The sequence below is a fragment of the Meles meles genome, chromosome 12, assembly GCF_922984935.1.
Source record: "Meles meles chromosome 12, mMelMel3.1 paternal haplotype, whole genome shotgun sequence".
NCBI classification, from domain to species: domain Eukaryota; kingdom Metazoa; phylum Chordata; class Mammalia; order Carnivora; family Mustelidae; genus Meles; species Meles meles.
In genome coordinates, this window is record NC_060077.1 from 48,540,262 (window position 1) to 48,561,784 (window position 21,523).

Sequence of the window (21,523 nt, forward strand, 5' to 3'; positions counted from 1 at the left end):
TATATATCTACAACACACCAGGCACCATGCTAAGTGCTTCCATACGTGTTAGGTCATCTATACAAAAACCTTCTAGGGCTGCAGCATAATTATGTTATGATTATAATAAGGATTATCATGTCTGGTGCAGAGAACTAGACGCACTTCTCAAAGACCCCTGACTGGCAAACAGGAAGAACATGAATGCTTTGTTACCCAGCTCCTGAAACAGCTACATGAGTGTTATAAGCCAGATCTAGGAGATACGCAAACTCCTTTGCCCTTTATCAGAACAACCGGGAAATGCTGGTGTAGAGCTGAAAGGAGTCGTGGCAGAGTCCCAGGCTGGCCCTCTGAGCATACCCCCTTTCCTCACAGAAGAATCTTTAATGACATAGATCTTTTCCCTCACAGGTCGCTGTCCCCATGAGGTTCAATGGTAAATCTGGAGTTGAAGTCCGGGTGCCAAATGACCTAGAAGACTTGAAAGGATACACATCTCTTTCTTTGTTTCTCCAAAGACCTGACTCAGGAGAATATGGGAAGACAGAGAGTATGTTTGTGATGTACCTTGGAAATAAAGATGTACGTATTCCTTCAACATTTCTCTTGTTTTTAGAACAATATGGCCTGAGGATTTTTTTTTAATATTGTTTATATATTTGCTGCATGACCAACAAATTTAGTGGCCCAAAGCAATAGTAAAAATTTATTATTTCACACCGTTTCTATGGTATGATGTTCAAGAATGGCTTAGCCAGATGGCTTTATTCAGGGGCTCTCATGAGGTGTCTGGCAAGGTGTTGGCTGGGGCTGCAGTCATCTGAAGGCTTGACAGGGGCTAGAGATTAGCTTTCAGTTTGGCTCACTCACATGCCTTGTGAGTTAGCACTGGCTGTTGGTAGGAGGGATTTTTCATGCCACATGGTCCTCTCCATAGGGCTGTTAAGTGTCCACACGACACAGCAGCAGGCTTCCCCTGGAATGTGGTCGGGGTGACCGTGCCGCCATCACCAACCCACCATCATCTTTGTGGGTTGAATTGTGGCCCAAAAGAATATGGTTTTTGAGACGCATGTCTCAAACGTGTCATTGCCATTGGCACAGCAGGAAGAAATCCCACTGGTATGTCAACAGACTCCACCCCCTCTGATGGCATCACAAGGGGCAGATTGTTATCTGTTGCAGATTGTTATCTGTTGGCCTTATCTGATGGAGATAAAATATTTAAAACATGATAAATAAGACTAGTTACAGTTTATAGATAGATGCATTTTGGTAAAAATAGTGTAACATGCCCAATGGGCTCAGCACGTGACACGTGTGTGTATACACATGAGCACAGGCACACCAGGGGTTAAAGTTCAGCACCCCTCCCTAAACAACCAGGGCAGCAATATCAAGGCTTCATGGAAACCAGCAGTGGTTATTCCTCACAAAATCGTGACCCTGCCCTCCCCCTCAGAATGCCCAGCTGCAGACCCTTCCCCAAGTGGGCAGGGGTGGGACCCTCTGTGGATGAGGGCTGAAGTGGAATGAAGCCTCTCCTGCCTCATTAATAAGGCACGCAGTTGCTCTACTCTTTCTCATTCTCAGTTATTTAAACCACTACTGTTACAAGCATTGTGACCACTTCACTTTCTTTTTTTTCTGAGAGAGAGAGAGAGTGAGCAGGGGAGTGGGGAAGAGGGAGAGGGAGAGAGAGAATCTCAAGCAGCCTCCACTGCCAGTGCAGAGCACAACACAGGGCTTGATCTCACGACCCTGAGGTCACGACCTGAGTCAAAACTAAGAGTCCAACGCTCAACCGACTGAGCCTTACCCAGGCACCAGTTCATTTGACCAGTTCATTGTAGCCTTCAGTTCCTACTCTTAAAATACACTTCTTCAACTTAAGTGTCAGAGGAAAAGGTAATTGCTGACTGCATTAAGATATAATGGGTAAGAAAAAAAAATGTCTGAAACATGGTTCTGGAAAATTCTGGCCAATTAGGAAGTAATTGGCTATCATTTGTGTATGTGGGTGTTAAAGATTCCTAAAATTGACACTATTATTAATCACTCTCTAATGCTTTAAAGTGTTGGTTCTTTATTTGTAGCTTTCTTAGGACATGACTTTCTGCTGTGTATTTTGACAAAATGCACATTACTTTATTCCTTCAACAAATTTATACCATCTCCCTGCAAGGCATCCCACCCTGTATTTATGATAAACAGAAATTTGTTTCTTGGATGTAAATTTCATGTTATGTATATTTTACCACAACTTTAAAACGCCATGTGTACCTTCAGGTGCTCGTATTCTAACAGAGAAGAAAGATACATATGTAACTGACCTCACGTGATAACAGAGGGTTCTAGATGTTATAACAGAGGCATGCACAAAGTGTTAAGAGATCATTATGTGGTACAGGGAGAACAAAAATGGCTTATTTCTGGACTAAAATCTAATGGAGACCTGATTCTTTATCTAGTTCATCTTAGTGGCAAGTGCTTGGCAAATATTTGCAGATTAAGTGAAAGGGGGAATGAATCTGAGTGCAATAATCTGGGAGCAAATACAGTGCAGACATTATTAATTGTTTTGTCTGTATTATTCTGTACAAAGAGGTACCTCATTCATTCTGTCTGGCCAAGGCGTACTGTGGAAAACCCTTTAGTTATTTGAAATGCACTCTCTCGGGATGGGAAGTTGAGAGGAACAGTGTGTGTGCAAAGTGTTCTGAGGTGGCCTTGATGTCCCCAGGCCTCCAAGGACTACATTGGCATGGCAGTTATAGACGGCAAGCTCTCGTGTGTCTACAACCTGGGAGAACAGGAGTCGGAACTCCAGGTGGACCAGAGCGTGACCAAGAGCGAAACTCAGGAGGCGGTTATGGACCGGGTGAAATTTCAGAGGTACCAGTCCCATGGCCCACTGCTGTTTATTAATCTGATCGATACTCACGGAACTCCCAGTGTATGTGCTGCTAAACCCCACTTGCAGTATCTTGGCTTTGACTTCTTCAATGTTTATATAACTTTTACATATAATTTAAATTTATTTTTAAACAGAATTTATCAGTTTGCAAGTCTAAATTACACCAAAAAAGCCACATCCATTAAACCCGGAATATCCCAATTCCATGAAATGGGTGGTGGAAGCAGCCACACGCTCCTCAATCTGGATCCTGAAAATGTTGTATTTTATGTTGGAGGTTACCCACCTGACTTCATAGTAAGTGTAAATGTTATTTCACTGAGCGAAAATATCTACATTGTGATTTGGCATAAGGACCTCAGGTCTCTATTTCAATTATCCATTATATATAAAATGGATTTCACTATATATTCTTAAAGCATGTCTAGTGATAAAAGCTAACGGTTTTTGAGTACTTCCTATGTGCTGTGACCTAGACTTAAGTCTGTGAATTTAAATACGCATCATTACCATTCCATTTTGTGGATGAAGAAACTGAGACAGAGTAGTTTAATAACTTGTCCAATGTCAGACAGCTGGTAAATAGCAAAACCAGGACCTCTGGCTCCAGGGTCCACATTCTTAACCTTGTGTTACAATGGCAGTTAAAAGTGATGGGTTCATACTATTTCTTGCCCAACCTGATCATTGTCCTTTGTTGAATTCGATTTTTTTGTTTCATTTTTTTTTTCAGCTTCCTGCTAGACTGAGCTTCCCTCCATACAAAGGTTGTATTGAGTTAGATGACCTCAATGAAAATGTTCTGAGCTTGTACAACTTCAAACAAACTTTCAATCTCAACACAACGGAAGTAGAGCCTTGTAGAAGGTAAAACAAACAAACAAACAGCAACAACACAACACCTGGAAACTAGTGTCTCTGTAACTATGATTTTTGGTAACTTGCAGTTATATTATGTGTAATAAAGGAATGAGCCGATGAGATTGCTTTTGATGTCATGAAAAGCTTTGGGCCAGTAGATCTTAAATTATGATTGCATGCAATACTGCTAGCCCACCCCTAAAATTTCCTCATTTGCATAAAATATTAGATTGATAGAGTTTTCTCAATTTTTGATTTTTTTGAAAAAAAATCAATCCTTCTTAAAATTTTGGTGCCTTCTACCACAAAATATTCAATATTAGATGGCACCTGATTCAGGCACAAATTACACATTTACTGTAAGTTTCAAAAAAAAATATTAGTCCACATAGTGTACCATGACTTTCTAGGTACTCTAACACCTGAAACTATTTGGAAATTGCTATCTTAAGCTCCTGACCTTCCCTATAGTTAAAAGGATTTGGGCAAACTGCTACTCCAAATAAAGTTATATTTCAAGTTAATAATTTTTTACTTTTCATTGTCTTCAGCTGCTAGGCCACATCTTCCTAAGGAGATATTTTCAAAGGGGATTCCTAACGATTATGTTTTTCGAGCTAGGGTTTGATTACCGTAGAGCCTAAGCACACACCCAGGAGAAACAGTTGGCTATTTTCATGTTGTAAAGATGTTTCTTCTTGAATAAAATCATGACAGCTACATTGCATGGGTTTTGTTGGGTTTTCAGAGAGCACACTTGAGTGGTGGTCCTTTGCTGCTGTGTTCTAATGTATGGTCATTGATGTTGACAGGAGAAAGGAAGAGTCAGAAAAAAATTACTTTGAAGGGACGGGCTATGCTCGAGTTCCATCTAAACCAAATGCTCCCATCCCAAACTTTAGACTGACGATTCAGACCACCATGGATAGAGGACTTCTGTTCTTTGCAGAAAACAAGGTATTCTATAACAGACATCCAAATAACCAAATATGTCCACTCAATTAAGCAAGTTTGGGGTAACTGGGTTATTATAAGTAACTAACTAGATCTGAAAAAGTGTGCAAATGTTAGCTGCATCTTTTCTCCTGGTCTAATTCTGCTTTCTTTGGCAATGGGAATGTGTGCTTTAATGAGGCAAGTAATTGGGAATTTGAGAACATGCCACCCAAACATGCCATTGTCACTTGTATTCTTCGAAAACCACAGTCGGCCTGATAATCTACTTAGTCTGCCTGAAATCACATGACATCCTTCCAGGGTGTCTGAGAGACTGACTTCCTGCTGTTTGCATCTTGGTCCAGCTCTTGCCAGGCTCTGTGGAATTATGTCTTTTCAGCCTGACCCTTGGCTTTCCAAGACCTGGAAGCTTTTCTGTTTTTTTGTTTGTTTGTTTTTAAAGATTTTCTTTATTTATTTGAGAAAGAGAGAGTGAGAGAGCGCTTGAGAGGGGGAAGGTCAGAGGGAGAAGCAGACTCCCCATGGAACTGGGAGCCCGATGCAGGACTCGATCCTAGGACTCAAGGATCATGACCTGGGCCAAAGGCAGTCGCTTAACCAACTGAGCCACCCAGGCACCCAGCGTTTCTGTTTTTAAGCCACTGAAGTTTCTGGAGGCCATTCTTTTTTTTTTTTTAAGATTTTATTTATTTATTTGACAGAGATCACAAGTAGGCAGAGAGGCAGGCAGAGAGAGAGGAAGGGAAGCAGGCTCCCCGCTGAGCATGGAGCCCTATATGGGGCTCAATCCCAGGACCCTGGGATCATGACCGGAGCTGAAGGCAGAGGCTTTAACCCACTGAGCCACCTAGGCGCGCCTCTGGAGGCCATTCTTAAGTCTAGTTTGGAGAAATCCAAAGTGTATAAGTGATGGACAGCGCCATCTGCTCGGAGATGGGTCTGGAGTGACTGGTCCTAACAGTAGGGCCTTCTGTGGTTGCTCTACAGGGAACATTTCTGGAGAAATGTGGATTAGCCCATGGGATCTCTGCGACCATGGGATTGATAAGGAACTTGGGATTTGACCAGGCCCTTCTGCCTGCAGGGTGGGGACACAGACCTGTTCCAACTCTCCTCTCTGGGGCTGGTCTTAACCCTCTGGAGATTCTAAGGCTGAACCAGTTCTGAGGGTTTGGGAAGGTCCTGACCTGCCAATAGAATTCAAGGAGCTGAGAAGTCACACAGCATCTTCAGGGCCAGGTGGTTGTTTCCTAAACACGGTCTTCTTCTGTACTACCTTTTGAAGTTCTCGGAGACCAAGAGCCAGAAGTACCACTCATATTAGAAGAAAATTTATGGCGCCTTTAGTAACCAGATAAGGGAAAATGATTGTGAGCACCGCTGTTGAGCAGAGTGGCTCATTTACTCAGTGAGCCGACGTGGCTTGGCTTTTGTCAAGTGTGATGAATGCTAACTGGTTCCCAAGGACAAGATGTGGGGTCCAGACAAGGACTGATGTTACTTTTACTTTTTTTTAAAGATTTTTAAAAAAATTTATTTGACAGATAGAGATAGGCAAAGAGGCAGGCAGAGAGAGAGGAGGAAGCAGGCTCCCCACTGAGCAGAGAGCCCGATGTGGGGCTCGATCCCAGGACTCTGGGATCATGACTGGAGCCAAAGGCAGAGGCTTTAACCCACTGAGCCACCCAGGCGCCCAATGGACTGATGTTACTTTTATGTAAGGACTCTGTCCAAAGACTTCAAAGAGAAGCCTTCTTGTTATTCAGGGGCTGTGGAAGGATAAGCATTTAAGCCCTACATCACACATTCCTCAGCATATCTTTCTAAGGAAAGGGCTGCTTCAAGTATGTGCTTTACGCAGGGATAGGGATGCAGTGACTGCTTTCAAGGACCTTCTATTCTAGAGGGGAGACAAATATTTAACAAAGCTGTACTCATTAATTGGTTAATTAATTCATCACAATGTCCCTGAGTGGTATAGAGGAAAAGTCTGAGGTGAATGAAGATGTATAAAAGACTTGAGCAAAAGGATGTGTACTCTGAGGCTTGGAGGGAAGAGAAGACAGCATTTGGAGGGGCAGGGAAGACAGGTGATCCCTGTGGGGACAGGGACATAAGGCCTGGAGGTGGGAAGGGCAGGAAGTGCTCAGGGACAAAATGGTGGCCCGCATGGCTGGAGCAAAGAGAGGCAGAAGACGCTGAAGGGGAGATCAGGGCCTCACAACATGTGCTGGGGAGTCGGAGCTTCCCCCAAGAGCAAAGGAGGGTAATATAATGTGCTCACGCTGGCATTTCCCACAGAATGGCCTAGCTGTAGAGTGGCAAGTGGGTTCATGAAGGGACAGAGCGGACGTGGGGAGGATGGGGCATTATTGCTGTGTAGTCTGGCTAGACAAGTGTGACTGACCCTGGGTGGCATGAAACGGAGAAACAGTTAAGAAATGGGGGGAACTGACAGGATTTGACAGGAAGGGAAAGGGGGGAATGTTTAAGAGTGACTCCTAGTAGGGTTGTGGCTGGCTCAGCAAGGTTCTTACTGGTGAGAGAGAGAAAGGAAGAGAGAGAGCAGTGGGAAGGATGAAGAGAAAGGCTTGGCCACCGAGAGGCATGTAGACCACAAGCCCTGCTTGTGGGATTCAAATTTGAGGGATCCATGAGTCACATGCCGTAACAATAAGGTCACCCGATGTGCGGACCTGGCTCTGAGAAGACAAGTCTAGGCTGGAGAGAAGCATCTGGGCTTCGTGGGCCCACACCTGGGTTGGGGCTGCAAAAGTGACTATGACTTTGAGGCAAAGAGAGGGCGGGAGGAGAGAAGAGCTCCTCTGTGGGACCTCGAGGAACCCCTTACATTCAAATGGAAAGAGGGAGGCTGGAGGGAGATGAGGCAGCAAATGAGGCCGAGACAGCGAGCAGCCAGCGAACAGAGGGTGGCAAAGGTCGGGGGTTTCATTCACCATACCGCTCTCCAAAATGTGGCAGTCATCTTTTCAAGTGGCATCTGTGTCTTTTTCCGCCCCATTTGTGCTTGCTGGTTATGGATCGTATGAAACAAAATCATGATCACAGTTGCGTGTATTACATCTTTCCGGTGTGCCGCACTGGGCACGATGTGGAACACAACTTAGAACACTTACCCGTCATGCCCATCCTGGCAGCTAGATATTACAGCACCGTTGTCCCTGTTAACTGAGGAGGGGGCTGTGGCTGAGAGCGGCTTTTGACTTGAGAGTAACTTGAGTTCCAGCCCTCTAGGTCTTCTTCTGTGGAATCTTCTGGTAAATGTACATTGTCTCTGTGCTCTAGGATCACTTCATATCTCTAAATATAGAAGATGGCAAGCTCCTGGTGCGATACAAACTGAATTCAGAGCCACCGAAAGAAAAAGAAGTTACACAGATTGTCAACAATGGAAAAGAATGTTCGGTACATCTTTTCATTCTTTTCACGTGAATTATTAAATGTCCTCAGTCCTTTAAAATTAAGTCAGCACCCAGAACATTTTTCTATTACCAGACTAACTTGTTAGAGGAGGAGGGACCCCTCCTTTCAAAATCTGAGTACCTCGGCATGAAATATGTGTATGGGATATATAAGACATGATTAATTTCAAATGAAACATTTCTATTACAATGTTTCAATGTTATATTTGTATCCAGAAGTGCTGCTGCTCAAAGTCTTCCTACCACATGTATAATCAATCTGAAGGAAATAAAAACGTAATACCCCTGACCCATGTTGAATAGGATTCCTTAATTCCCCATTGCTTACTGACTCATCTCTCATTCATTTTAGATACAGATCAAAATTGGAAAAGACCGAAAAGTCATGACGATATATGTGGGATTTCATGGGACCCCACCATCACTAATTCACGGTGACATATTTGATTTCAGCATATATTATCTGGGAGGAATTCCAATTTCAATCAGGGAAAGGTAAGATGATGTTTCTTTCAAAAAAAACAAACAAAGATGCAGGTTACCTCTCTGAGTGGTTATGGTTATGATTGCTACTGATTAGTTTGCCTTTTTAAAATCTAGCAAGAAACAAAAACAAAAAGTTTAACTTTTCAGTATTCACAGTGTTAACCAACAGAGTCAAACAGATTGTAAACACTGGATTAAGGGACTGGCCCCTGAAAGAAGGAGAGTGAAGGAACTGTGGGTCACCCCTAAGTGTAATTCTCAGGGAGAGAGAAACCATAGGAAATAGGCTGGTGTTAACAATGCTGCCGTTAAGAAGAGAGGCTGTGGCCCTGGGGTCCCTAACGGTAGCATAGGAGAGTATGGCAGTTCCACAGCCTGACAAGTAGCACTAGGCACTGAAAGTTGGGGTTGCTGCCTTCAGGAAGTGTCTCTAGAATGTAAGGTGTGTCTGTGTGACCTGCCCCTTATGTGTTATCAACAGAACAGGTGCATAACTGCTTCTTGGATAATGAATACACGGATGAATTAAGTTAATTGGAAAGGAAGTGAAGCTCTATCTGAATGAGAAAAAAACAACGCTACTTCGAGAATGCATTTTAAAATAACTTTTACATTTAAATTTGTTTGTATCCTCCAAAAAGGCCTTTTTTTCCCAAAGATCTTATTTACTTATTTGACAGCTGGAGATCACAAGTAGGCAGAGAGGCAGACAGAGAGAGACAGGGAGGCAGGCTTCGCGCTGAGCAGAGAGCCTGATGCAGGGCTTGATCCCAGGACCCTGGGATCATGCCCTGAGCTGAAGGCAGAGGCTTTAACCCACTAAGCCACCCAGGCGCCCCTCTAAAAAGGCTTTTAAACAGCTTATGTTAATGTGTGGGAAGAAAATTTTCTGGAAGGGTTAGTACAGACTCGTGACTGAGTGAAGGGCCCTTTTACCTTATTTGATTGTGATTATTCTTATATAAGATCTGAGGCTAGTTAACCCTTTTTCTAATTTATAAATCAGTTAGAAGGAGTACTAGGTATGATTTATAAGGTGTTGTACAAAGGTAGTCTGTCTTCAAGAATCCTTATATATTTGGGCATCTGTCCATCTATACTAAAGACAAACTAATACTGTTTTAAAGTTCTTAAGGTTGCCCTCAAAGACAAAAACGCAGGTGAGAAAGCTCAGCGCTTAAATTTGGGAGTGAAGTCCTTAGATTTTCTGAACTAGGAAGGACCTTGCATGGAACATAACTTCTGAATTTGAAAGATAAAGAAATTGAGAATCAAAGAGGTGGTATCCATATTTAATATCATCGATCTCATACCAATTCAACAATGAATTGCTATGATGAATGAGCAATAATCTTGATTTTATTCAAGTGGATGTGATGTGACTTGAGGAAGTCAGCACTCCTGTGCCTGAGATTCCCGTTTATTTACTTTTTACACAGTTACTTATAGAGTGTCGAGTGACATCAGGCAGTATGGCAGGTGTAGGGAAGGCGATGGTGAGCAGGCCAGAACCTCCAGAGCATAGCAGGAGGGAGACCAGAGAGTGTGGTGGGTGCCACAGGAAGGAAGCTCAGGGTCCTATGGGGCCCAGGGAGGGAGTTTAATCCAGTGGGGGCATGAGGAAGGTGGCCTCTGGCTTGGCCCTGAGAGACAAGAACAATCAGCATATGGGAAGGACCAAGAGCTGGAGAAAGTGTGACCTTCCAAGGAACTGCAGGACACCAGGGAGACCACCCGGGGCTGGTACAGAAAGCAGGGGCCAGAACATAGAGGATCTTGAAAATCACAGTAAGGCCTCACTCAGGGGACACCAGCAGAGAAAGGACATTATCAAATGCAACTGGTGCGGGACAGAGATTCGATTCAAGAGGGAAAAGGCAGAGGCAAGTAGAGTGGTTGGAAGATGAGCACAGAAGCAGGAGATGAAGGCAGCCACAGGGAAATGGCAGTGCAGGTAAGGCAAAGGGAGCGGATTCTTAATCTGTTTAGGACATCCGCTAGGTAGCACTGAGCGATTGCTTGGGTTTGGGGAGGAAAATAGAAAGTGCTTAAGGGTAACACCTGGGTTTTGCTCCAGCACTTGGGCAAGTGGACAGCACCCGCAGAGGAGCAGGGGGATGGGTTCAGGCTGAGACAGGTTGAGGCTGAGACAGGCTGAGTTCCTGGAGCCCGAGAGATTGCAGGTGGGATGGGGGAGAGCGGTGGGATGAAAGGCCTGGTCCTCTGCAGAGAAGTCCGGGCTGGAGAAAGGGTGACTGCAGCTCAGGTACAGGTGCTTGTCAAGGCTCTGGGGCAGGTGGGCTTACGCAGACCGCTGAGGAATTCCCGGAGGCAACAAGGAAGCCCCTGCCTGGTGGTTTGCATTTGCACAGTGTTAGCACAAGACCCCCAGATAGACGTGCGGGTGCCCGTCAGCCAGGGCTTCCTAGAAAAGGGTAGTCGGTAAGAATCAAAAGAAGTCCTTCTAGTTTTGACTCAGCCGCCAAAGAGCGATGTGACCTTGAGTTAAGTCAGCACTCAGCCTTTCTTTCTCTTTCCCTTATCATCCCTATCCATTTAAGAAATCGGTACATGGGTCTAGTTATGCATATACAGATAGATGTCCATACAGAATGGACATGTCCTAGTAATCTGTCCTAGAGTCTTCCAAACAAGAGATTACTCTTTTTTCTGGACAAGTTTGTACCTTGATTTTTTTTTTATTAAAATCATAAGAACATGGAAAATGTAGGAGGTAGCAGCCCGTCAAAAGATTTCACTGGCCTTTTACTCCCTTGCAAATAAAATGCTAAGCGGAATTGACTGTTTCTGGCCCTGCTGCATCCCTCTGGCGACATCTTTGATGAAACTCCTTCTGACGTGGGTCACCGGGGGGCGGGTGGACAGAGAGGAGTCCTGCTGATCACTCATAACCAAGCTCTGAGGGGCAAGCAAGCAGTTCTTCCAAAGGAGGCGGGTGTTCTGACCCCAGCTGAGGAGAAGGCCCTCGCAGACAGTAGCCCTTAAGCCTACTCCGGAGCAAAGCCAGCCAGCATGATCGCGAAAGCAGCTCTGACTGAGAGATGTTGTAGACGCCCTGTTTTCTCCTCTTCCACTATCGCGTGTCTTCTAGGAATGGGGGCCCAGATCTGGGAATGACTTTTTCAGGATTCCAATCAGAAATCAGAATCTATTAATCCTATCTGCTTTCCATGAGACGAGAGAATCATCCCGATAACGCCAGAGGCTCTCCAGCCAGCGGGAAATCTTTCCTGAGGAGCTACACCATTGTGTCAGTGTAATAATAAACCACGAAAATGAACATAATTCAAAAAGTAAAAATCAGCCATGGATCTGTTGCACATTTGCTCAGTTTAGGATTTCCTTCGGCTCCTGTGGCTCTGAAATCTGCCCACCGCAGGCGTGGACCGCGGAGGCCTTCATGAATGGCCTGGTCCCCAGTGCACATCCACCCCCAGCGTGCTAACCCTCCAATACAGCAGCCTGCACCCCCTACACGATCACATCCCCCTAGCAAGTGTGTTCAGCCCTTGCCTCTGGAGCAAACGTGCAAGTCTAGGCCCTCTGATGTGCCAGAGTAACCAGAACGCCCCAGAAGAGTGGAACTAGATCTCCATCTTAACCTGCTGGAGATATCTGTTCTCCCATGGGAAAGACTCGTAACTCTTCCGAGCACCATGGGGACACAGACTGTGTAAGTGTAAACAGCAGGGACGTTGAGTCACCCTAGCTGGTGGGACACGCTGACCACTCAGATCCCAGAGCTGCCATTTCCTTGCCACATGACCTTAGACAGGTTGCTAAGTCTCCCCATTCCTCCCTGTGTGACCTCAGGGACACGGTCACAGTAGCTCCTCATCTCTCAGGGTCCTGTGACGATTCAAAGCGAGTCAAGGAGTTAGGGCAGTGCCAGCCCATGGTAAGAGCTCGGTGAACGTTGGAGAGGAAAATGCCTCCCTGGAAAGGTCATGGTGAGGCTAGAATAACAAACAGTGCCTTACACAAAATAGGGCTCCATATGGATCTGCCAGCTGCCTTTCCTCCCCCTCTGCTTCTCTCCTACCTTTGACCTAGACTATACGGAATGAAGGACCTCAGGGGATAGTGAGGGGTCCGAACCCCACGGAAACCCAAGAGAGAATGGATGATAAAATATGTGTAAATAGATGAGCTCTAGCAGGTAATAGGAATTTTCCTTCTTTTCTGAGGCAAAAAGTCATCTTCATAAAATAATTACACTCAAGCTGCCATGCCCGTGAGGATTCATTTCTTCCTTTTCCTTCTAATGAAATTTAATTTAACGCGCATTACCTGTAGCTCAACTATTTATAATGATTTGAATAAATGAATGCAGATACATTTCCATTTAGAAAGGTGAGCCGCCTTAGGGACTTATAAGAAAAGCAGCTTTGTGTTTTCCTCCGTACATCATTTGTTTAAGAAACACAAATATTTGCCTGGACTCCAGTCAGTTCATCTGTGTTAATGTTTTATGTGAAGTCAGCTCCAGACAAATCCAAGTCAAATCAAAGGGGAAATGTCAAAAAAAAAAAAAAGTGGTGGGCAGAATGCCAAGGTAGTCACAAAGGCAGAGTTGCTGTAGAAAGAAACTGCTCTAGTTATGAGGACTCTCCTCATAAGGGGGGAGTTCTTAACCTTGCCACCTCACATGGGGTCCTCACTCCGTCCCAGGCACCATTTCAGTGGGGCACACATCTTAACTCCCGCCTAAATTCACAACAACCCCATGAGACAGATGAACACATTTCCCATTGTAGGAAGGAGGAAACAGTCACAGGATAGTTACGTCACCGGAATAGGGCTTGAACCCAGGCAGTGTGGGTGCAGAGCCCTGAGCTCTCTGAAACAGCCCCTGAGCAGTCACAGCCACACGCAATGCCAAGAATTCCTGTGCATTAACTTGTTTAATCCTCACAATGCTTTCCATTGTTCCAGCTTGGCCTGGATGAAATACCAAGCCACATTTTTTCATCACTGACTAGAACCAAAGTGCAACCATTTGTTTCTATGGAGTTAACAGTAACTAACTTAAAAGTGGACAGAAAAAAAGCAAAGCCTTTTCTAGGGCATTCTTGGCTCTAATAAATAATGTGCTTATTAATATGTATTTATCTAATATTTATGGTCTGTTCATTTGTTGATACACTTCCTAGTCACCCTGTATCACCACAACTCTGGAAGGAGAGCAGGGAGCAGTTCTAGAGATCTACCTTTTCTGTCTCTGTACTTTTTGAGGACACTGGCCATTCTTCTGTCAACACTATCATGTTCATTTTTAAAGCTGAGAATGCGGGATCGCAGAGAAAGGAAGTCGACTTTCTCAGCTTCACAAAATAAGTAGTGTTGTAGAAATCCCATGAGAACAGGTACCCACAGAACACGTACTCGTTTGTGGGTGAGAAGGACCAGATGGCAGGGAGAGTTTCAGCTCCAGTTCTCAGACAAGCCTGGTCTGGTACATCTCTTTCTTTTTTTTGTACCCCAAATCAGGTTTAACATTTCTACACCTGCTTTCCGAGGCTGCATGACAAATCTGAAGAAAACCAGCGGTGTTGTTAGGTTGAATGACACTGTGGGAGTCACCAAAAAATGCTCGGAAGACTGGAAGGTAAGAATTCAAAACCGTGCAGGGTAGCGCTGCTCCCCAGCCAGCCTGTCTCGTACTCCTTTACAGCCCTGTATTCATTTACAGACCAACTTTTGAGTTTTTCCGGTAGCACACAGTATTATGGTGAATTGATTCATGTCTACATCCCCCATGTTTGCAAGACACAGAACCCCTTCCAGTCTGCATATTACATTTGTAGGAAAGAAAAAATACCAACTTGACACACAAAACTCATGCAGAAAAGCAAACTGTGTTTCTTTCTGAGGCAATGGAAACCACATTAGATAGGTCAGGTGAAGATACAGAATAAGATCCTGAATGTCAGCCAGCAAATCATTCCAATGCCAGTAATTTATTTCACATTTGCATTTCAGCTCGTGCGATCTGCCTCATTCTCCAGGGGTGGACAGTTGAGGTTCACCGATTTGGACCTACCTTTGCCCAATGAATTCCAGGCCTCCTTTGGGTTTCAGACCTTTCAGCCCAGTGGCATGTTATTTAATCTCCAGGCACAGGTATGAAATATTGTATGAATCCTGAATAAGATTTAAACCTGAATCAAGTTTGATGTCAAAAACAATAGAGAGATTTTGAAGGTAAACTAGTTGGGCATTTCATCCATCATCACACGGTAAATGACACTGCCTGTTTCAACCGTGGAGGTTACCCGTCATCGTGGGGCAAGTCCTAAACGAAATAAGGCTAAGAAAGTACATTTAGAGTTTACAGAGTTGACTTTGTATGTACTCATGGACTCGTTTTCATTCTTCCTGGGTCTATTTCATGAGTTAAGGTGAATTATAACTGTTGAAAGTAATAATGGAGCCTGAAGTTTTCGATAGAAGAAAAAAATCCAAATGTCTCCCCACTGTTCCTTTTTGATGCCACAGAAGATAGCTCTTCAGATTCCTTTTTTGCAGCAGGAGCTGATTGGACAATATTTACGTCTGGGGAATGAGAGAAGATAGGGTCCTTGGTTCTTTGTTCATGTACAACAGAGAGACAAGATGATGCCCTCTACAGCTTCATAGGATTTCCCTTGTGCGGTTATGTAGGTATAAATGTTAACTAATATTTAGAAATCCCCTTGTGGAATGAAGCAGATTTTAGCGTAGAAGTAGAATATTGACATTCTTGGCTTTGTTTCTTTAGAATTATCTGCACAACAAACATTAGTATTTGTCAAAAGGAAGAATGGGGGGCGCCTGGGTGGTTCAGTGGGTTAAGTCTCTGCCTTCGGCTCGGGTCATGATCTCACAGTCCTGGGATCGAGCCCCGCAATGGGCTCTCTGCTCGGCAGGGGCCTGCTTCCCTTCCTCTCTCTCTGCCTGCCTCTCTGCCTACTTGTGATCTCTCTCTCTGTGTCCAATAAATAAATAAAATATTTTTTTTAAAAAAGGAAGAATGGTAGCAGATTCTGTGGTGATGCCATATTAGAAGGCCTTGTCTCTCTCTCTCTCTCTTTTTTTAAGATTTTATTTATTTGACAGACAGAGATCACAAGTAGGCAGAGAGAGAGAGAGGAGGAAGCAGGCTCCCCGCCGAGCATGGAGCCTGATGCGAGGCTCAATCCCAGGACCTTGGGGCCATGACCTGAGCTGAGCTGAAGGCAGAGACTTTAACCCACTGAGCCATCCAGGCGCCCGGCCTTGTCTCTCTTGATATATATTTGCTCATCAGCCTTTAGAGATTTTTTCAAATTAATTATTTTTATTAACATATAATGTATTATTTGCCCCAGGGGTACAGGTCTGTGAATCTTCAGGCTTACACACTTCCCAGTGTCCATAACCCCACTCCCGTCATCCTACCCCCTTCCCCCCAGCACCCCTCAGTTTGTTTTGTGAGATGAAGAGTCTCTTATGGTTTGTCTCCCTCCCGATCCCAATTTGTTTCATTTTTTTCTGTCTCTACCCCCCAAACCCCGACTCTGCTAGAGATTTTTTTTTTAAACTACCCCTGAAGAAGCATGTGCCAGCATTTTGACTGCAAGAGGGCCCTTCCTGTCAAAGTACGATGTTTCAACCTAGCTCTTTTGACATCTAGTGCTTGTTTCCCCTGCCAAGGGTAGGGACACGGAGTACACAATACACAAATGGTCAAAGGCTGGCAGAAGAGTTGACTTAGCAAAAGAGGGGATCACTCCTAGACAAGGGAGGGATCCTAGAGATATCCCAGGAACACTGCCCTCAACTCATAGTGGGTGAGCTAAGGCATACATTTATCCAGTTCATAATGAAAATTACCAATTGAAAACAATAAAAATAAAACTGACAGTGGTGACAACCACACACTGTAAAATTGTTCTATTTTTTTTTTTTAAAGATTTCTTTATTTGAGAGAGGGAGCATGAGCAGGGGAGGGGCAGAGGGAGAAGAGAGAGAGAATCCCCAAGAAGGCTCGCTGCTGAGTGCAAAGCCCAGTGTGGGGTTTGATCCCAGGACCCTGAGAACCCACTGAGCCACCCAGCCACCCCCATAAAAATTGTTTTGGATTAAAAGCTCACTGAGTGAAGATATCTTATTGAAAACTGGAAAAATTGTACTTGATAGAAAAAAGTCAACAAAATTAAAATGACAACTCTAAAAACTACACATATTTTTTTTATTAAGAGTTGACAGAACTACATCATCATGCCAGAATTTCAGTCTGTAGAGTTTGACATTAGAAAATTGAACTTGTGGGGCACCTGAGTGGCTCAGTGGGTTAAAGCCTCTGCCTTCGGCTCAGGTCATGATCCCAGGGTCCTGGGATCGAGCCCCACGTCGGGCTCTCTGCTCACCCAGGAGCCTGCTTCCCTTCCTCTCTCTCTGCCTGATTCTCTGCCTGCTTGTGATCTCTCTCTCTCTCTCTGTCAAATAAATAAATAAAATCTTTAAAAAAAAAAGAAAATTGAACTTGCTAGAAATTATGACCAGAAAATTAAAAATTCATAATGACTAAAGAGAAGATATCATTGCTATGATCATGTATTTTAAGAAAGGGATGAATCAAGTCTTCATCTCAAAATTGATTCAGAAAAGAATTGATCCTAATGAAAATAACTTCAGAAAAAAAAAAAAACTGTTTTGTATCATTGATGGAGAAGTTAAATTGGAGAAAGAAAAAAGAAAAAAAAAAGGTGGGGGAGTCTGGGTGGCTCAGTCAGTTGAGTGTTTGCCTTCAGCTCAGGTCAGGATCCCAGGGTCCTAGGATAGAGCCCTGCACTGGACCCCTTGCTCAGTGGGGAGCCTGCTTCTCCCTCTCCCTCTGTCTACTGCTCTGCCTGCTTGTGCTTTCTCTCTCTCTGTCACATAAATAAAACCTTTAAAAAAAAATTAGTTTATGGATGTAGGTCCATAAGAGGCTTTTGACAGATTCATCAGTGTTGAAAATAATCTGCATAAGACTTTTATATTCATAAACACAGAGTCAGAATATTCCAAAATAATCTTTAAACTGAAATAGTGAAGTCAAAACATTTGGGTCAAAACATTCTGACTGTCTTATCCATAATGTTGACCATAACTTCTGTATTGAAATTAATGACATTGACGGGTATATTCTGTGATGGTTTCAGACCCGGAACCTGCAGATCTCCCTGGAAGATGGTCACATTGAACTCAACACCAGGGATAGCAACAGCCCGATTTTTAAATCTCCGCAGACATACACGGATGGTTCACTGCATTACGTATCTGTGATAAGTGACAACTCTGGGTGAGTGTGACAGCACTTTTGCCAGAGTCCTAAGACTTTTATTTAGTTTGATGGAATTTTCTAGTATCTTTTTTGTGATGTATGTGTCCTTGATGCTAACACTATAGTACCAGTAAGTCTTAGCCTTCTTCCTGGTTCTATATCAATGTCCTTATTTCAAAAATAAATAAATAAAAATCCGTCAGCCCAAAGGGGGCTGGATCAATGAACTGTGGTCTATTCAGATGGTGGGAATGAAACCGAGTAATGAGCAAAAAAGATCTCCAGCTGTATGACATGGATGAACTTGGCAGCGTCCTGCTGAGTCAGAGAGGTTGCACATAGAAGAATTCATCTCCTGTGATTTCACTGATATAAAATTCAAAAACAGGCAAAGTTAATTTCTTTTATCAGAATTCAGGATTTGGGGGTTATATCCTCAGACGGGGAAAAGGGAGCACATGGCTGGGTTCCTGAGTGCTGGTCGCTTCTGCTGCTTTGTGTGGGCGCTGGTGTCATTGGTGTAGTCACATTGCAAAAATTTCACTGGGCACACAGGATATGTGCACTTTCTGTATGTACAGAATAATAAAAATGTCATTAAAAAAAGAAATACATGAAAAACAATTTCAGTGCTCTTTAAAAATAAACCTCATTGAACAAGTTACTTTAGGTTAAAGATATAGAGTCTGAGTCAAAGACCCTAAGTTGGCCTTGGGGTGAAAAACTTTCCTTCCCTGCCATTCTCACTCTGTTTTGCCCTCCTCCTCTTCCAGACTCCGGCTTCTCATTGATGACCAGACTCTGAAAAGCAACCAAAGGCTACAAGACTTGTCGGGTTCCCAGCATCCGCTGTATCTGGGCGGGAGTCACTTCGAGGGTTGTATCAGCAACGTTTTCATCCGGAGGTGCGTGCCCTTTACGGGGTGTGCGGCTGACAAGCGTGACCTGCCTCCAGGGAGAACATCTCTTTGCTCTAGTAGTGAGTTGGGTTTGTCACCACGTGCTGCGTGAGGCTCTCATGGCATCAACTTTCAAACACCTTCTTAGACAAGATACACACATTAGAAACAAACCGTCTCCCATAAACACCCGCCCAGGGCCCAGCCTCCCTCTGTAGGAGCAGCTTTGGCACAGAACCTTAGGAAAGGTCTACTGAAAGTTACCTTTCAGAGTATGGCCCTGAAGATTTTCCATACTGAAATTTTACTCCATTTTAATCAAAACCATGCAGTTTGATTTTATCAGTGCTGCCCTGTTTTGGGGGGCTGAGGACTTGCGTGGGCAAGCACTGCTCGGAAACCAGATCACCATGTGTCGAACCTGACTGTGACTTTTCACAGAGAGAGGAGGCTGGTGCTTGCAGGCAAATGTTCAGCTGTTCTTTTCTTTTGATTAAAAATGATTGATTTTTAGATAAAAGTCAAAACCCTCACCAGAGCAGAAGGAGGGCCCGGGACTGATCAGGAACCTTGGCAACCTGTGGGGGCGCTTGGGGCCTCCTACTGTCCATGAAGGCTCAGACAACAGTCATGAGACAAGCAGATTTATCTGTGAAACTCCCTTCTCAAATGCAGCAAGATCAACCTGTCTGCAAACTCGCCTCTAGCGTTTCCTGAAGCTCATCATCATTCTAGGTCATCAGCGCCCACTTTTCTCCTCTGCGCATAGTTCATTTTCACATTTCTAAATGACACCGGTTTCAAAGAACACACTATTGCACTCTGGCTTTGCCCTAGCCCTAACCATTCGAGCCAATGAAATTTCTCAAGCCTTCCTTTGAGCAAGGCAAGGTGCTGGGAATTTTAGGGACTGCAGAAGTGGCTCACAGCACATGGTCCTCCTCTCTGAGCCCGGTGTCTCCTCTAGATACAATGTGCAGGTAGGAAATGAAAGTTTGCCTAAAGCCGGACAGTAAGAATGTGTGGCTTTGAAGCCAGCTCTATCTGCCAGCGTATCTTCCTTGAGATTTCAGAGTTGGACAGTGGTTTTCTTCTCCACCCTCATTCCAGGCAATCAGAGAGTCCTGCGGTCCTGGACTTGACCAGTAAAACTTTCAAGAGAGACGTGTCCCTGGGAGGCTGCAGTTTAAACCCACCGCCTTTCCTCCTGTTGCTTAGAGGTTCTCCAAGGCTTAACAAATCCCACACTTTCAATATCAACCAGGTAAGGGTCCCCAACACTGGCTTTGCTTCTCCCCCCCGAGGATTCTCAGAAGCAAATCCTGCCTCATCTGAGATGTTGGGGAAGGGGTGGGAGTGAAGTGAAGGGTAAAAATCGCCGGATCCCTTGGTGGTCGGTGCCCCCAGGAAGTGGGATTGATTGATGGGTCAACAATAGTTGGGTTATACCAAAATGGAAAAAAAAAAAAAAAAAAGGTTTCCTCTCTTTTACTTTGTACCTTGGTGAAAATTGGGCAATTTTTGCCAACAGAACAAATTGAATCTGAAGTTTCTCAAGTCCTACAGAGGATGTCTTGCTCTTTTGACACTTCTGTTGTGTCTCCAACAGGTACAATGTTCTCTAGAATACAGGAGTCATGCCCCTTCCCTGTCCACAGACAGCCCTCCACCCTGCCTCTCATGACAACATGTATGCACGCACCCGGGCCTTACCAAGACCAGTGTGGTTTGACCTTGACTGCCCATTAGAAACAGCTGGGGAGCTTTTAAAAAGCCTAAGGCTCAGGTTGCATCATCCCCCCCACCCAATCAGGTCAGATGCTCTTGACCGGGGAGGGGGAGGTTTGCAGTGGCAGGAGCTTGTAAAGCTTCCAGGTGATTCTAATGTACAGCACTAAGAGAGGCTAAAAGGAGTACAATTTCTGATTTGAAGGAGCAGAAGCTTCGTAATGAATTGGACACAGGGTTAGGACTTAAAGAATTCCTTGCTGTGCCGGAGGTCAACAGTCTGACCTCCCCACGTCTGGAGGTTACAATTAAAATGATTAATGGGTAACGCTGAGTACCTCCTTTGTGCCAGCCATTGCGCTAAGCCCTTTAAGTGGCTTTTCTTACTAAATCTGCAAGTAACCTTGTGTGGGAAATAGTATTACTAAGCTTCTAAACTTCCTTATCACCATCCTTAAGTAATAGTAGCCAGGGAGTCTGTGACTAGCCACATGTTAACAGAAGAAAATGCTGCAGGGTAGAAAGGTAAGCAGTTGGCTCAAGTTCCCACAGATGGAAGGCAGGGTTGGAATTCAAAACCAGACAGTGCCCCCCGCCCCCACCAGCCCGTGCCCTCTTAACATGAACGCGCTTCTCTTCAACACACTTTTCACTCACCATCAGCCCCATGCCGCTCGCCTGCCAGTGTTTTCCCTGTGGCACAGTGATTTGGAAGAGTTGAATAGACAGCACATCATCCGAAATGTTCTACGCTATTAAGAAGAAATACAGTTCGTAGAGGAGAGTCATTTTACTCTTAGGCAAAGAACATTTTTAGGATGGCTCCATCAGGAATGAGATCATGTGTTCACTCCTTTCACTGGAAGGCTGAAGGTTATGGAGAGACTGAATTAACCCAGAGATGGTGGAGATGGAGAGAAGGAAATGGATCCAAAGCTAT

The 21,523-nt window shown here is 44.4% G+C and overlaps 1 protein-coding gene across 3 annotated transcripts in view; it reads left to right on the forward strand.

The window, feature by feature from the left end:
* Positions 1-21,523, forward strand: part of LAMA3 (laminin subunit alpha 3) — a 268,973-nt gene that overhangs the window by 228,958 nt on the left and 18,492 nt on the right. For all 3 annotated transcript variants that reach the window (XM_046025313.1, XM_046025314.1, XM_046025315.1), the window contains 12 exons: positions 394-564; positions 2,726-2,877; positions 3,034-3,196; positions 3,633-3,766; positions 4,573-4,717; positions 8,024-8,143; positions 8,513-8,655; positions 14,158-14,275; positions 14,650-14,790; positions 17,835-17,974; positions 18,730-18,861; positions 19,966-20,119. In XM_046025313.1, coding sequence (XP_045881269.1) covers positions 394-564; positions 2,726-2,877; positions 3,034-3,196; positions 3,633-3,766; positions 4,573-4,717; positions 8,024-8,143; positions 8,513-8,655; positions 14,158-14,275; positions 14,650-14,790; positions 17,835-17,974; positions 18,730-18,861; positions 19,966-20,119 — 1,713 coding nt within the window. The remainder of the gene's footprint in view (positions 1-393; positions 565-2,725; positions 2,878-3,033; positions 3,197-3,632; positions 3,767-4,572; positions 4,718-8,023; positions 8,144-8,512; positions 8,656-14,157; positions 14,276-14,649; positions 14,791-17,834; positions 17,975-18,729; positions 18,862-19,965; positions 20,120-21,523) is intronic.